Source organism: Opisthorchis viverrini (genome assembly GCF_000715545.1).
Source record: "Opisthorchis viverrini unplaced genomic scaffold opera_v5_157, whole genome shotgun sequence".
NCBI classification, from domain to species: Eukaryota; Metazoa; Platyhelminthes; class Trematoda; order Opisthorchiida; family Opisthorchiidae; genus Opisthorchis; species Opisthorchis viverrini.
This window is the reverse complement of record NW_008751813.1, coordinates 626,664-640,849: the sequence shown is the minus strand read 5'-3', so window position 1 is coordinate 640,849 and position 14,186 is coordinate 626,664. Positions and strand designations below refer to the sequence as shown.

General features: G+C 42.1%; 1 protein-coding gene across 1 annotated transcript; it reads left to right on the top strand.

Annotated features, from left to right (window-relative positions):
• Positions 1 to 2,091: 2,091 nt before the first annotated feature.
• Positions 2,092 to 2,325, top strand: T265_07069 (hypothetical protein; the record flags this gene model as incomplete). The annotated part of the gene is made up of 1 exon (XM_009172498.1): positions 2,092 to 2,325. One exon carries the CDS (start codon positions 2,092 to 2,094, stop codon positions 2,323 to 2,325), a length of 234 nt encoding a protein of 77 aa, XP_009170762.1.
• Positions 2,326 to 14,186: the final 11,861 nt, after the last annotated feature.

Sequence of the window (14,186 nt, the reverse complement as noted above, 5' to 3'; positions counted from 1 at the left end):
GGACGCTGATGTTAGAACTTAAGGGTTTTACTCTCGCTGGAAACGTGTACGTGCATTTCACAACTGGAATGTACTTTCCTGTAGGGAATCGAAAACACACGTTGTCATTCACATTACTCGACTAGTTTGGTGAAGCTTTGCAGCGAATAGGTCACGTTACGCTGCCTGCACTTTGAAGTTATGCATCATAAAGCGCACGAAATCGTGTCCATCACACGCTATAATCGATCATTCTGCTTTAGGTTTCGTTGTGATGCTGCCTCCTGCTGTGCAGCTGAGCTTTGAAGTTTCATCTTGTAAAGCAATTCTGTCTACATGTGTCCAGCGTAGAAGCCCGATTCTCTGATCTCCGAGGAAATATCATAAGTTTGGCTAACCGATTCATATGCATTGGATGCCAGCGTTATTGGACTGAGTGGATGGATTTCAAGAGGTCTCACAAATTACGTAGAGCCATGGACAATAACTTATCAAACGATTAGTGTTCCAAGTTGTTATACACGAGCATTTGTTCACACAAAAACATGTATCCATTGATCCAATTTGTACGACGGGTACGAAACATCATCATCACTTCCAACATTTTCACTTTGGATGGACACTGGGAGAGTTGGTCTGGCTTTTTACCGTATTGGTTTGTTTGTGNTATTGGTTTGTGATTCGACATGGCATTTGAAGATGAAGTAAAGTCAAAATGTACCAGCTGAACGACCACCGACACATGGTTTGTAATTACCAGTTAAAGAAGGCGATAAGGATGCACTGGTAAGCTTAAAGCTTCATAATACAGCCATCCATTCTGGCGTGACTGAGTGGCATTGGGTTACTGGTCATTATCGTGCATTGCGTCTTCGACTACCTGGTTTTGAGCCTTTAGTAGGAGTCTTTATATTAACCATTGGTTTCTTTGTGAAAATAGTGTACACAGGTTTCTTGGCAAGGACGTAACTTGACGTTGACAGGATGGATTAAAAATTTTGCTTTTGGTATTCCTCAACTGAAGACACCGCACATTCCGGCCCTTGTTTCTGTTAACCACACAGTCGATATATAGCGGTATTTTCTTGACAGAACATTGCCCATGCGGTCGAAACGTTCGATAAAACCAGCAGCTGATTTTCCTAGAGCTTTGAGCGAACCCAGTGATTATTCCATTGGGAAATATAGAAAAAGGTCACTTCAATCTGTAATGATGAGAGGGCAGCATTTCAAGCCGAGATAGACGGCCAATTTGAAGCTCCACGTAACCAATAAAGTCATGCAGAGATACCTCAGTGAATGAATTAGTGCCCTTTTCTTTTGTTTTTTGGGGTAATTGTGACAAAAATAGGAAGAACCGCATTGCACACATGCATGTCACCAGCCCATTATATATTCACCAACGCCAAATAATCCACAACTAAACTATGAATCTTGAAAATGTGAGCTTTTCTAAATTCACACCTATTTCATTCGCTCCTAAAAGTTTGGGGTAATATATTTAAATAAAATCCTAATTAAACAACCAGTCTCATGTGTTGAGTCGATCATCCTCATCAGCAACGTGATTCCGAGTGCCTGAAGGGAATTTATTGCACAGTTTGTGATGTATATAATACTTCCGTGTAATTATGCCCGCTCATGTTTGTCTCTCCAGTGAAATCACGACAGACAGCTAGATTTCCTGAAACCATGCCATTACCTAGAGGATTGGATTCAAGTAGGTCCACGGAACTAGACGGTTAGGATACTCACAGATCGAGCGACAAACTGTGCGCAACTGGCGAGATATACCCATTAGTAAATTATTTTGGTATTACCTATAGATGCAGATGCATCTCTCACTTATGGTATTATTCAGCCCAGTCCCCCATGAAATTAAGTGTTTCGCAAACTGTTGAGTTGGAAAACATGGTTCATGGAAGCCCTGAAACTGAGCGTATCTGATGACCTCTAAGAAGAGCAATCCGTTAGTGGGCTGCAGAAGAGCTTTCATCGACCCTGCGATCAGGATGCAACCTAGTATCACGTGCATACCAATGTCGTGCGTTTCTGGGTAGCTTGTGAAAAGTTGCGTGGTGCTTGTGCAATTTTACCATCATTACAGTCCAGATGTCTGTTGATCGCGGAATTGGTTGCAATCCAACTGCATCAAGCACAACTGTGTGTCCAAGAGAAACATTTGCTACCTCTAAACCTGAGCTGGCCTGCAAAAAGTTCGGCACCGAAGATTTATTCAACACCATGTCATTCACTGGATTCCTTGATCCGTTATCCCGTGTACCTTCCACCCCACCCTTACACTTTGCTCTGTTTAAGGGAGATGTACTCGTGATTTTCTCGTAAGCTTCGTGATTGATTTCTAATATCACCACGACTTAATGTCGGTGGCCTGCTTTTCCAGGTCAAACCAAGCATTAAAAACGAAAATTTGTGGGTAGATACTGAGAACCACCCTCTAATCACAGCCATCATACTGGCACCCCTTATCCAGAAGGAGCATGTCCTTATTCGTACTTCAACCGCGAAGTTCAAAGAAGGCGCATTTCTTTAACCCGCCTGTTTAGAGGTCATTATCAGGGTAATTGGAACTACACACTGACGTATTCGAATCACCTTGGAATGTTGTGTACTGCTGAGTATGTATCAATGATAGAGCTTATCCTATTTTGTTCAACCCAAACACGAACACAGGTTTCACTAGAGCTTATGGAAAAGATTTTCGAAGTTAGCTATTTCGTGGCATGTGCCACTCCTTGGTTTAATGCGAATGTAATGCTTTGTGCTTTCTTGCCAGGCGGCTGATTTTTTTCGGTTCACTGTTGCTCACACTTCGTGGTGGCAGAGAGTCATGAGGAGATCTAAAAATCCGACGCAGCCATATTTATCAGAAAGATAGGATATAATTCCTTATCTCCGCTTGTTAACAAAAACTGTGGCGCCAAGGTTTTTCCAGTTAGGATGCAGATAGTTTCGGTATCTGCTTGAGGCTGTGAGAAGTTGCCGCTCTATTCAGTAGGAACTTAAATTCATAATCCAATTGCTAGGTAGCATTTCGTGAAAATTTGTTAACCAGACAAGTTATTTTCGAAACTGAAACTAGCTGAAACTAGGGAAACCACAACGACCACGGTTGAAAGTAAATCTCTTTTTATTCACATTCTTCTGACTTGACGAACATTTTCCGCCACTTTTCTGAAAGTCGAGTTCAGAACTCCTCTAAATGTCAAACGTTAGTCACTGGTCTACTCTCTTGCTCACGGCTATAAGGAATAAATTCTAGGTTCACATCACATTAGTTATGCCATTTTGGCTGAAAAACGGGACTAGAGGTCTGTCGCCAGTCGTCCGCTTGACTAAAACCAATCAGGTGGTGAATTCTAACACTGCTTTAAACATAATGTACCAAGAACTTCTCTATTTAACGACATCTCTTCAAAACCAATGACCTCACGTAACCCCACTGTGTGCATTCCAAGAGCATCGGTCTGTCAGCTGAACGTGCTGCTTCAACATGCAAACTCTATATTTCATTTAAATGTAAGTGCCGTCTACCTTGGATTTCTTGTAATGAATAGAAGAAAGGAAATGAGAACGTTAACGTTGGTCAGTCTGTGTTTAGAAGGAACTCTTGAAGTTCCACCAATGTGGAATTTACTTGAACAATACCTATAGATTAGCAGTACGGAAAATCTCTGCAGAAAGTGATGAGTGATGATGGTTCTTTAGTGGACCATTATGCACAAAGCCTAGCTGTTTTGTGCTCGAAAGGTCAGGTGGGTAAGTGAACGACATAAGTTTAGGTGGTGGTGGCGAATTAATTTAAGCGGAATTACCTTGAGATTGTCGAACGAGCAGAGGGTTCATGACCAAACGATGAACCTAAGAATGGGTGATAATGCATTTATGATTGTTAGGGGAAAACAGCTGACCCAGGTTTTTGGTGGCTCGGCTATCATAACCACTCTAGCAAACAGCTACTTATTAGCACAACTCAACTCAAATTATTGCATCTACGGAATGTCACGCGAATGAACCAAAACAATCCGACCGTCGAACCGGGTTTAACGCAACTCGCAAAACACACCTACGCACCCCTAGCCATGAATCACAGTGAAGAACTCGCTATCAGTGAAGACAGTGGTCATGCAACCACAGTTTGCTTTAGATTCGCGGCTTACAGAATCATAGCACTAAAGTTGTTTCAGCATCAAAAGAACAAAAAGACATCGTGGATAACTGTCCATTGCAGCTAGCATTTCGAAAAGAACTGCTACAACGGCAAGAATTTTGTTTGCATACCGGCATTCTAATGCTACTCTTCTACACTTAATTGCTTAATAAGGACAAATCCTTATCATTCATGATCCACAAAAAGTCGCACTATCTTGAACTACCAAGCACACGTCAGCCTCTAAGCAGTCCAAATAGTTTTCAAGCTACATTTACGCTTGGCCTGCAGAAATATTACTTAAATAGATACATCTACTCGAGCAGAACGTGTGCGCAACCCTGCTCGCCTCCAAGGAATGTTGAGTTCTCCAGCTGGTGATTGACTTTCCAATGATATATCGATAGCGCTGGTATTCGCTGTCTGACTGACGGAAGATCTTTACTGTAACAACACAAAGCTATTCGGGTGCTCGCTCTTACAGCTCTGGTGAACCCCGCATCGGTAACCGAGGCAGAAACGTTACCTTGAAATAGCTGTCAAAATGAACAGGTTCTGTTCTATGCGTACCGTTCACTCACAAGGAAACGTCATACAAAACAAAGTGGTATTCTACAGTAATCAAAACGTGGGCGAATTAGCCTCGGTATCGTAAATAGCAAGCAACGGTCATTGACTTAGTATTGATTGCGAGTAGATAAGCGCCCCGTTTGGTTTACTTAGTGTATCCTTTTGGCCTTGAAATGAGTGACTTATTCCGAAAGAGTTTATCCCCCACGTTGAGTTAAACGTCAGTTTTGAAGTGGTATTAAACTGAATAACTTAGGGTCAAGTGTATGAGTCACGCAAAGAACAAGGTTATTCACGTGGCGATAGTTCTTAGAAGCGTATTGAAGTAGATCAATCCAGGAACATTAGATTTATTCGGAGAGTTCGGAGTTAGGTGTTATCCAGACAAGGAAACTTGACTTAGTTCGGATTTTAAAGTTTAGCGGAAGCAGATGGAAGGTGAATAATGAACTGGTGGTAAAGGTTAGCCTGTGGATGGAGGAAACTGAGAGAATTGATGGCGAAAACGTGATAATGATGGCTTTGTGCACTTGCACTTCGCCATGAGACATAATTAAATAGTCGAACAACGTGATGATGGACAAACATGAAAGATATACTCCGTTTACAAAAGTAGGGCCGTTTTCTTACAACTGAGAGCTACCGGACCTAAAAGTTGGTGGCAACAGGTACCTATCTGCTTCGTTTATATTTGTATCGTAATCTTTAGTTTTCTGTGTTCATATTGTTCACTAGCAACCAGATGGCGCTCCAGAGCAGCTAAAGTGTGATCTAAACTCCGACAGCTGCTTGAATGAAGGACGTATTTACAGGGGCAGAGGGACAATTGACCTGCTGTCGAAAGTGTGTGGCCCCAAAATCTGGGCGCTGGTCTTCCTGTACTGTATTTTGAATATTACCTTTGAGTAACTCACGTACAATAGGTTTATGTGCTGGAACAACTTCCGCACATTCTCAATCGGACTTGCCCTTTCAATTTCTTGACTGCTATGAGTCCACCACACCTCAGTGTTCACACGCAGGTCGCGTTTGAGCTGTTGCCTAATCGATCGTCTTGCCAGACTGTGCCCCTTATCAGATAGGATGCAACGCCTCCAATCAAGAAGTAATACTGAGCGTTATAATGTTAAGTAAAGTTTGTGCGTGCTCAGGAGCACCACAAGCAATTTTCCCGGCACCAAATACAGTCGCAGATATCTCATCTCAGTTGCGGTCAATGTCCTTTCTTAGATCATGTTATAGTATGACACCTGACGGGAACGATGAATAACAAATATGGCCATCTGTTCAAACTATTACCGCTGGTCCTTCGAGTATTGATGAGGACCAGATCAGGATATCTATATATCATGACTAGCTTTGTCAATAAACAACGCCAACTGATCATGGAACCCGAATCGCCTGTCTGTCACCTAAGGTGTTGTTCTTCCAAGGTCCTTTGCACAAATGTCACTTTTTTCAGGGCTGGTTCACTCGAACATGCGTATCTATTGCACTACCTACAAGGACCAATACACTGCCAGTGCTGTCAGCCATCACCGATTCATTTCGGTTTATACAAATGGTGGAACGAACTCCTTGACTAATTCAGGTAACTGCGTTATGCTTTAGGCGTATCGATGTTTGACTTAGTTGCTGAAAGAAAAGCAGAATAAGGCGGCACTTCGAGGAAGCATGCGATTACCTGGGTTGGTATGGTTAGCCAAAGTATATGGTAGAGTTACTTAGTGTATTTTGAGTACCGTCATTTAAAGCACAAGCTGTCGGCACAGGAACTTTTAGGATTTCCAGAACTTTCAATGCAACAATTACGTGTCCAATACCTCGAAGGAACATGCAAACCGCTTTTCTGTATTCCACGTTCTATTTAGAGAACAGTACGGGTATTTCCAACTATGTAATAATTGTTAACGCATCTGTTTGTCATCCACGTTAATCATATGGACCTGCTGGATCACTGTATCATCTACCGATCTGAGAGTCACGTGTTGCACAGTAAACGGAGTAGTTTTTCTCGGCTATAATTGGGTCAGTTCTGGTTTCTCTCTAAAACAGGCTAATATGATTTACATGGATACAAATCGGGTTGTTCTAAGCTTAATAGCTGACCCGTTTTAGCTGATGGTTGGTAAAGATACGATGGACAGAAATTTTCATTTTTTGAGGCCGTACTAAGTTATAAATGGAGACGCAATCTTCAAGCATTTCAGCATCACTAGGTTTCGCATGTTCTTCAAATTTATTAAATGAACTGCGATTTATCGTCTTATTAGCAGTGACATGGGAAACGACAGATAGCTCTGCATGAAGTCACATACTTGTTAATCTACCGTAGAGAATATTCCGTTTTCAGTAATTTTTCCCATGATGCTTTAACCACACGTTACAGCCAACCAGATCTGCTGACTGAGTCAATCAGTAATTAGTCTACGGCTATTCATATCATAAATGCTACATTTGATCAGTGCCACAGCAGTGTTTGTTTGTGAAGGTAAAAGATACATGTCAACAGCAACTGGAGCAACGCAGAAGCCCAAGTGACTGTCGACTGACAGCATAATTTCAACGGCATAACAAGAAGTGTGAGAATGGAAGACTTTTTCATCTGTCTGCGTAAAAAACGAGTAAAAGTTGGTGGGGTGCACCAATAACGGTGAGTCAGGATGAATGTACCGATCCGCTTATCTAGCAAGGAGGAAAAATCACCCAAGGAGTTCTCCTTAGGACCAGTGGGTTTCTGCTGCATGATATAATCTTCTTCATTCAGAGCATTAGTACATGAGTCAAAAGCGCATGCGATTTAGATTTCAAACCTAGTTATGCCACCGTTGGTATATAAACATACGTATAAACTTAGGTGGCCCGGTAGACTGCTGAAAATGGTGATGATTCTAAGATGAGAAAGGGTCAGAGTTTATGGACCAGGGTAATATAGCGTGGTTGTTGGCTTCATGAATTGCTCACGAAGTCGACGTCCTAAAGCGTGTGCTTGCTTAGAAGCGCATTAATGTACAAAGATCATTATGTCTATTGAGACAATGTACTTGGCGTCACTTCACATTCGAAAACCAAAAATCAGTCATTCAGACGTACTTCTGTCAGCCCGGGCAGTTTTCATAGGCTGTGCCGGTAGGAACTGCAAGAGTTAACCTTCTGGGTTATGTCTTCGTGTGTATAATGGGTAGATAACAGCAAATTCATAAGCTCACTAGGTTTTCGCGTGTTTTACTGTCTTCAGCGACATGCGACATAGTAAGTGGTTCAAAAGTCAACGAACCAAAACATTCCCCAGGAGTTGGAAGGCGCTTAAACGAGATCTGCTCTCCTTTTCCTTCGTATTTTTAAGGACGGTGAAAATACGAACACTGAGTTTGTTTGTTTCATCGAATTCCGGGTGGTATTCGGCGCTCTGAGGCGAGAGCCGCTATAGAATATGATGGAATGGGCTTACTGTGGGGCTAAAATGAAAAATTTTCGTATGGGAGTTGAACCGTGGCCAAAATGTGACCTTTCTTAGGCCTGAAAGAGCTTTCGTCTGCCCTGTACTCTATGAAGCTTTGCGGCTGATCGGATAGTGCATCAACCCGTCACCGTACACTACTGGTCGAACGTCCGTGCTGATGAGCTGCCTGTGATCCTAGTCAACATTTCGAGTGCCCTGGCAAACCCGCGTTCCTGGAACTCAAGACATCTACTCAAGCAAAAGATGTGAAGTAGGCAAATAATTTATGTTTTTCGTTTTTGTCTCTTGAAACATTCATCAAACTGGACACGGACAAAACTTGGGCTAATGTGTATTGGGTTGATCGTAAGGAGCGGTCAATTACGATGACGTCCGTGTACATTGAAATGTTCATTTTCATTACAGGTAAAACAGGTGTTATATTTTATGTCAACTGTAAAAAGCATTTTCACGAATTGTCGATCCATCTGTTTCTCCCATAATTGTAGTTAGCTATGGGATGAATGATGCTCAAGAAGCCTTCGTCTTGTTTGCCAATTGAAGATATTACAAAATGTAAAGGTTGGACTAAAACACTATCCTTATTTCTGTTATTATTATGCTTTGGCAGAGAGTGTAGGAGTTGATCCGAAGGGCCGCGTTCTGTCGGTACGGGTTTTGCTGTTTGATGGTTCGGGTTTGTGGGCTCGCAGCATATGCTCCAACACAGTTATAAATAGTAGTAAAGTTGTACGGTCGCTTATAAAATCGCTCGGCAGTAAGAAAATGACATGTAGGAGGTTGCTACTGGTCGCATTTCAGGTTATACAGCTCTGACTCTCTAATTGCTGGAAGTGGGGGCAAACAATGAAGTCTAAAAAGACAGTCTTAAAAAAGTGAAGCAAGGAATCGCTACTAATGTGTCATGTGAGTATACCTGACTTACGGATTCACGCCACCACGTCTGAAGATTTGGTTAACTCAACTTTTTCTTACAAAGGACATTCATAAAAAATTATAGTATATTTGTAATAGTAAATCAATTTTTCTTACAAGTGTGGATCGGTCGAATTGAGAACAAGTGTTGCTTATCGTGAACAGCACCAAGAAGATACAAAGAGGCTAATTTTAGGTCCAAAGCGCCCTAAGTTGGGGACAGCAAGATATACTTTTGGGGTTTTAGATCAGTGGCTGTCGAAGAAGGAGAAAAAGAAGAGAACGGAACAAAAGAAAACAGATTTGACGTGCCAGGCATCAGTTCACATTGAATTTGCAGCAATGCCGATTTAGTTCATCCTCAATTGAGCAAACTCAACTATGTTTTTGGAAGCTAACTCAGGGGCTGTTTTCTGGGTCATACGGGTTACAACAGTGGAATGATTTATAGTTTCAATTAGGATTACAACTTTCCCTAAAACCGAATTTTTGTTAATACTGACCAAAATCGTTTATCCTTCGGTCTCTTGAGTGATGTCACTCTTATGTTTGTCCTACACATACAGCGGATTCTCTTAAAAACTTGTCTGGAATCAGAGTGCGGTCCCCATCTTTACTCCATCTTTTGTTACATTATAATATAACCTAAGGAATATGAAAGTACATGAAGTGTGGTGCTAACTTTTAGAAAATACTCCGAACACGGTATTAACACACCGTGACATGTTTATTTATCAAATGCACAGGTATCAACTAGGACACAAAGACCTGTTCCTCCAAACTATCATCATTGCACAAACAGTGCATTTGTATCTTCTCAAGCTTCATCGGGTTTTCTCTAACTACGTTCGACCAGTGCGGACTTGCGTCCTGAGCCCAGCTGGGTTTTCAGCAACCCTTTGTTTGCTTTGGCGTTGACCCATAGAAATCGCCGTTGGATTCCTAACAATCCATCGATCGCCAGTAACGTGTAAAACGTGGTTTATGTTTAATGTGTACGTGCCCAGAGGCAAGTTGACGTATTGGACATCTGAGCTGCTTTGTCTTTCATGCTTTCATGCGCCCCCGCATGGCCGAAAATCTCAGCGGGTATATCCGTAGCTTTACTTGATAAAAAGTTCTGTTGAGCAGGCCACTTTGTCCGTGAAACCAGGATAGTTTCTAGAGTCCTGTGTGGCACCTAGTAGACTGAAGAACTTTTGTCTGTTCGAACGTGACAGGTCAGGCGCTAGTCGCTTCAAACGTAAGGAGCTTGGAATTATATTATCAGGAAGGTCAGAAATATGCACATTATACTGAGTTAATTACTTCTGTGATTTCTGCGGCGTCTGGTCGAGCAGCTCGGAAATGCCCTTCAATCAGTCACCTACTCCGTCTGTCTGCCTATCGATTTCTAACTGCTTTGGTCGAAATTTTCACGGCCTTCGCACCCGCCATTCCGCTTGTCCGCCTGACACCCATATACTCGCACATGTGTCAGTGCACCTGCCTATTCAATCCGGTTTGTCTAATGCTTCCGCAGCCTGCCAGAGTCACGGATGGGATGACCGACAATCCATCTCAGTGATTCACCGTTGAGCTCTTTTGATATGCGTTCTTTGGTACTGCGGCGTCTGAGTAAACCACTGACTATTTGTTAACCCTCACAAACGTAAAAACCTAATTACTTTCTGTAGATAGTGGGGTTTCAAACTTGAAGCCTCCTTGTGATATTTTGGACGTAGCGCTCACGCTTCGAAAGGTGTATTACAGCTGAATACTTATTATCACTATCCAATATATACCTGAAACCTGGAAAAAAATATAATTTGGGTGATTTTTACTCATTCGCAAACTGATATTTCTAGCGATACGTTCAACTGCATGAAGATACAAAAATTATTGAGGCTTATGATTTATTCCATGCGCACCAAATTAGTGATACATTCCTCCTGTCAACCATCGAGTGACCTATACTCAACTGCAAGGTTTAGACCATTAAATGGAGTTCCCATGTTCAGAATAACAAACGCTCACTATTTATGCGCGCAGTAAACAGCAAGAGTCCACCGGTTACAAGAACCTGATGAGTTTTGTCTGCTAGATCTTGTGTACGAAGTTCCGAAAGTGTATTTCTGTTGCACTTACAGCATTCGAGGCCACAAGTGATCAGCGGAAAATGTGCCCAACATCACATCAGAGCTGCAATGACGAGCACGTGACTAGTCATCCAGAGCTAAAACGAAGTGCAGAAAAATGGCCACTGATACAGTTTTCTTGGTTCGGCCAAGTGCTGAAAAGTAGTTTTGTAGAATTAAATTTATGATTAAGCAATACACACACAAGTGAACAGCCCACTGAACCTTTAAATACGAGTCCACAAAAATTTTCTGAGATTCCAACAGCAACCGGTTTGACAACGATGTCCCCATACCTTGGATATTTGCCATCTGAATCGAATTTACCATAGTTTGGCATCAACAATATCTGAGTAAAAAAGTTGTTAAAATGCGGATTTCGATCCGCTAATTAACAATGAATCCAAAATGTGTAGTTTATTCCTCGAATGTCAGCATAACTAGTAGCCTTGAAAGATGCCCAAACCAGTAGTGCCTGATAAGATGTAAAGTAAGCCGAAAGTGGTTGAATATGAAAAACCAAGCTTCTTGTCATTTTGTGAAGCAAGTAATAAGCGTGATCTTTCACTGGGAGATTCCAAGGGAACGGACCAGACGCTTTATAGCTATAGATACACCCTTCAAAAAGGGCTTTACACATTTTCATGTTAATTTACTGAAGTCGTATTTGTCGTCACACAGTTGTCATGCACATGCGTGTTTGCCTGATGAGATAAAATGTAACAAACTTGAAAGAAGTTGAACTTTTCTGAGTTGAATGTTTTGCGATATTATTAGAATATCTTGTGGTTGTCAGTCCTCTAGGATGCTTAACAATCACAGTATCTTGTGAACAGCGGCGCTTTTACTGTAATTAGGATGAAAAGTTCGTTTCCTGCACGTGACCCAAATGGCAGTAACATTGTACGACAAGTTCTTGATAGGACAGCAAATATTTCCCACGAAGGTGCCAAAAAGTGCCACAAATTTAGGCAGGTTTCTTCTCCAAGCAAACCCTTAAAAATGGTATTCAGTGCATCCCGATTAAAGGTATGCGGCCCTAATATATCATCAATGTAGCGTTTTGTCACAATGGCGAACCCCTCGGGATTCGTTCGTTCACCTCAGATTTTCACATAAACGTCGGAAATAATACAGCTTCATTGACATGTAAGCACACTACAGCCGCTCCTTGGTTCGCAAGTGACGTGTTCAGTGACTGCATTTTCACTAACACGACCTTACAATCCATAGGTGATAAACACATGCTAAGCAGCGGGATGACTGGTTAGTTCACTCAAAAACACCTGCGCCTTCTCTTTGCAGACGAGAATGATATGGACTGCATATTCCGAATTGACAAGTTTTCCACCACCAGCTATTTGAATGTTAGGTTTTTGAGGATCATCCAGCTTTTTTCCAGTTCTATATTCTATCACGAAATTAGGTAGGAATGCAGTAAGTGAACGTCCTTGACGGACAGCACTGTGTACGGCAGCTCTTGTGCAACACTCCGCATGTACTCACAAACTCGGAAGTTCAATAATACAAAAATATTATTGTGGACAAAAATCCGAGAAAACTTCTTTGCTTACTAAGCGTGCCCAATAGGACCGACCGATCATCCCATTCGAACGTGCTTTGGAAATCCAGGAATACCAGCCTGTGAGTCGTTTTGACGTATGATGCTCTTACAACACCTGATGGAGCGCGTGTTTGGCCAGATCAACCACTACAAGGCCGGGATCCCGCATTCTGCTCTTGGTTTAGTGCTTGACGGACTATCCTAAGGAGGCAATGGTCAACCGTCATCAACACTCCTGATACCAATGTGGTCAACTAGAACCTCCATAATTGTCGCTTTGAGTACGGGCCACCTTTAATGTAGGTGAGCGCTATCCCCAATTCTCCTTAGCTGTCTCGTTTTCTCTGGTGCAAGCAAACAGTTTGAACAGATGCAGAATGAGGAGTATAATCACGCCCTTGACCAACATGAGTAGAATCTCATCCGGTCCAAAAGATCAGCGGCGCTCGAGGCAATACGTGAATTGATAAAACTTCTGGGTCATAGAGATTCCAGGTTTACTATCTACGGTTATATTTCAGTTGCAGGATTCAAATACTTGGCAGCAGACGGCCAGGAACATTGTAGAACCCTGTTCTACTAAAAATTGATCTTCGATGGATTTGTCCACTTTTTTCCCCGAAAAATGTTTGCACGGATCAACCAAATTAATCCTTCAGGAGTTTCTAGGTTTCGGAACCTCTTTTATGTCCACCAGGCTTCATAGTCGGTGTGCAAAAAAAGTTTTACTTGGCGTCTGGTAGTTTGCTGGGCTAGGATATGTTTGAATATATGGCGAAAATTCTCCGTGATTCAAGAAATGTCACTCTTCTCTCTGATATGTGGCACTTGAGCAAACCTGGTAGCGCCACATAAAAGGTGAATCTTTTAGAATGGTGTAAAGATTTGCCGATCTCAATCCAGCACAAATTTACGTAATCTAACTTCGGGATATGCTATTTTTTCACTTTCTAGGCCGTTTTTCTGCACCTCTCGTGGACCTGGAAACAAGTGTAGGGCGACTTCGAATGGACGCGTTTTTGGAATCTACACAAGTGTTCCATAACCAGCAGAGGTCAGTTACTGATCGGTATCATTGGTAACTGATGGCAATGTGATCTATTTGGGTATGTGGTTGGCACGCCGTTGAAGTGACACACCATGTTACTGGATGGTATCGGTTGTTTAGGAAGTTGGTGCTGCATAAAAACGGTTTGCGATCATCACATGCATAAAGTAGCCGTTCACCGCTATCCGCACCTCACTAGTCTAATTGATGTGAATAACCTGAATGGATCTCACCAGCGCTAAATCTGCCCACTTGTGAATTCAGATCTTTGGGGTTACACAACTATATCTGGGATTTTAGCTCGTCCTGCCAGAGCATTCAAGGCGTGATAGCCCAAAGTGTCACAGCTTCAGTAGTTT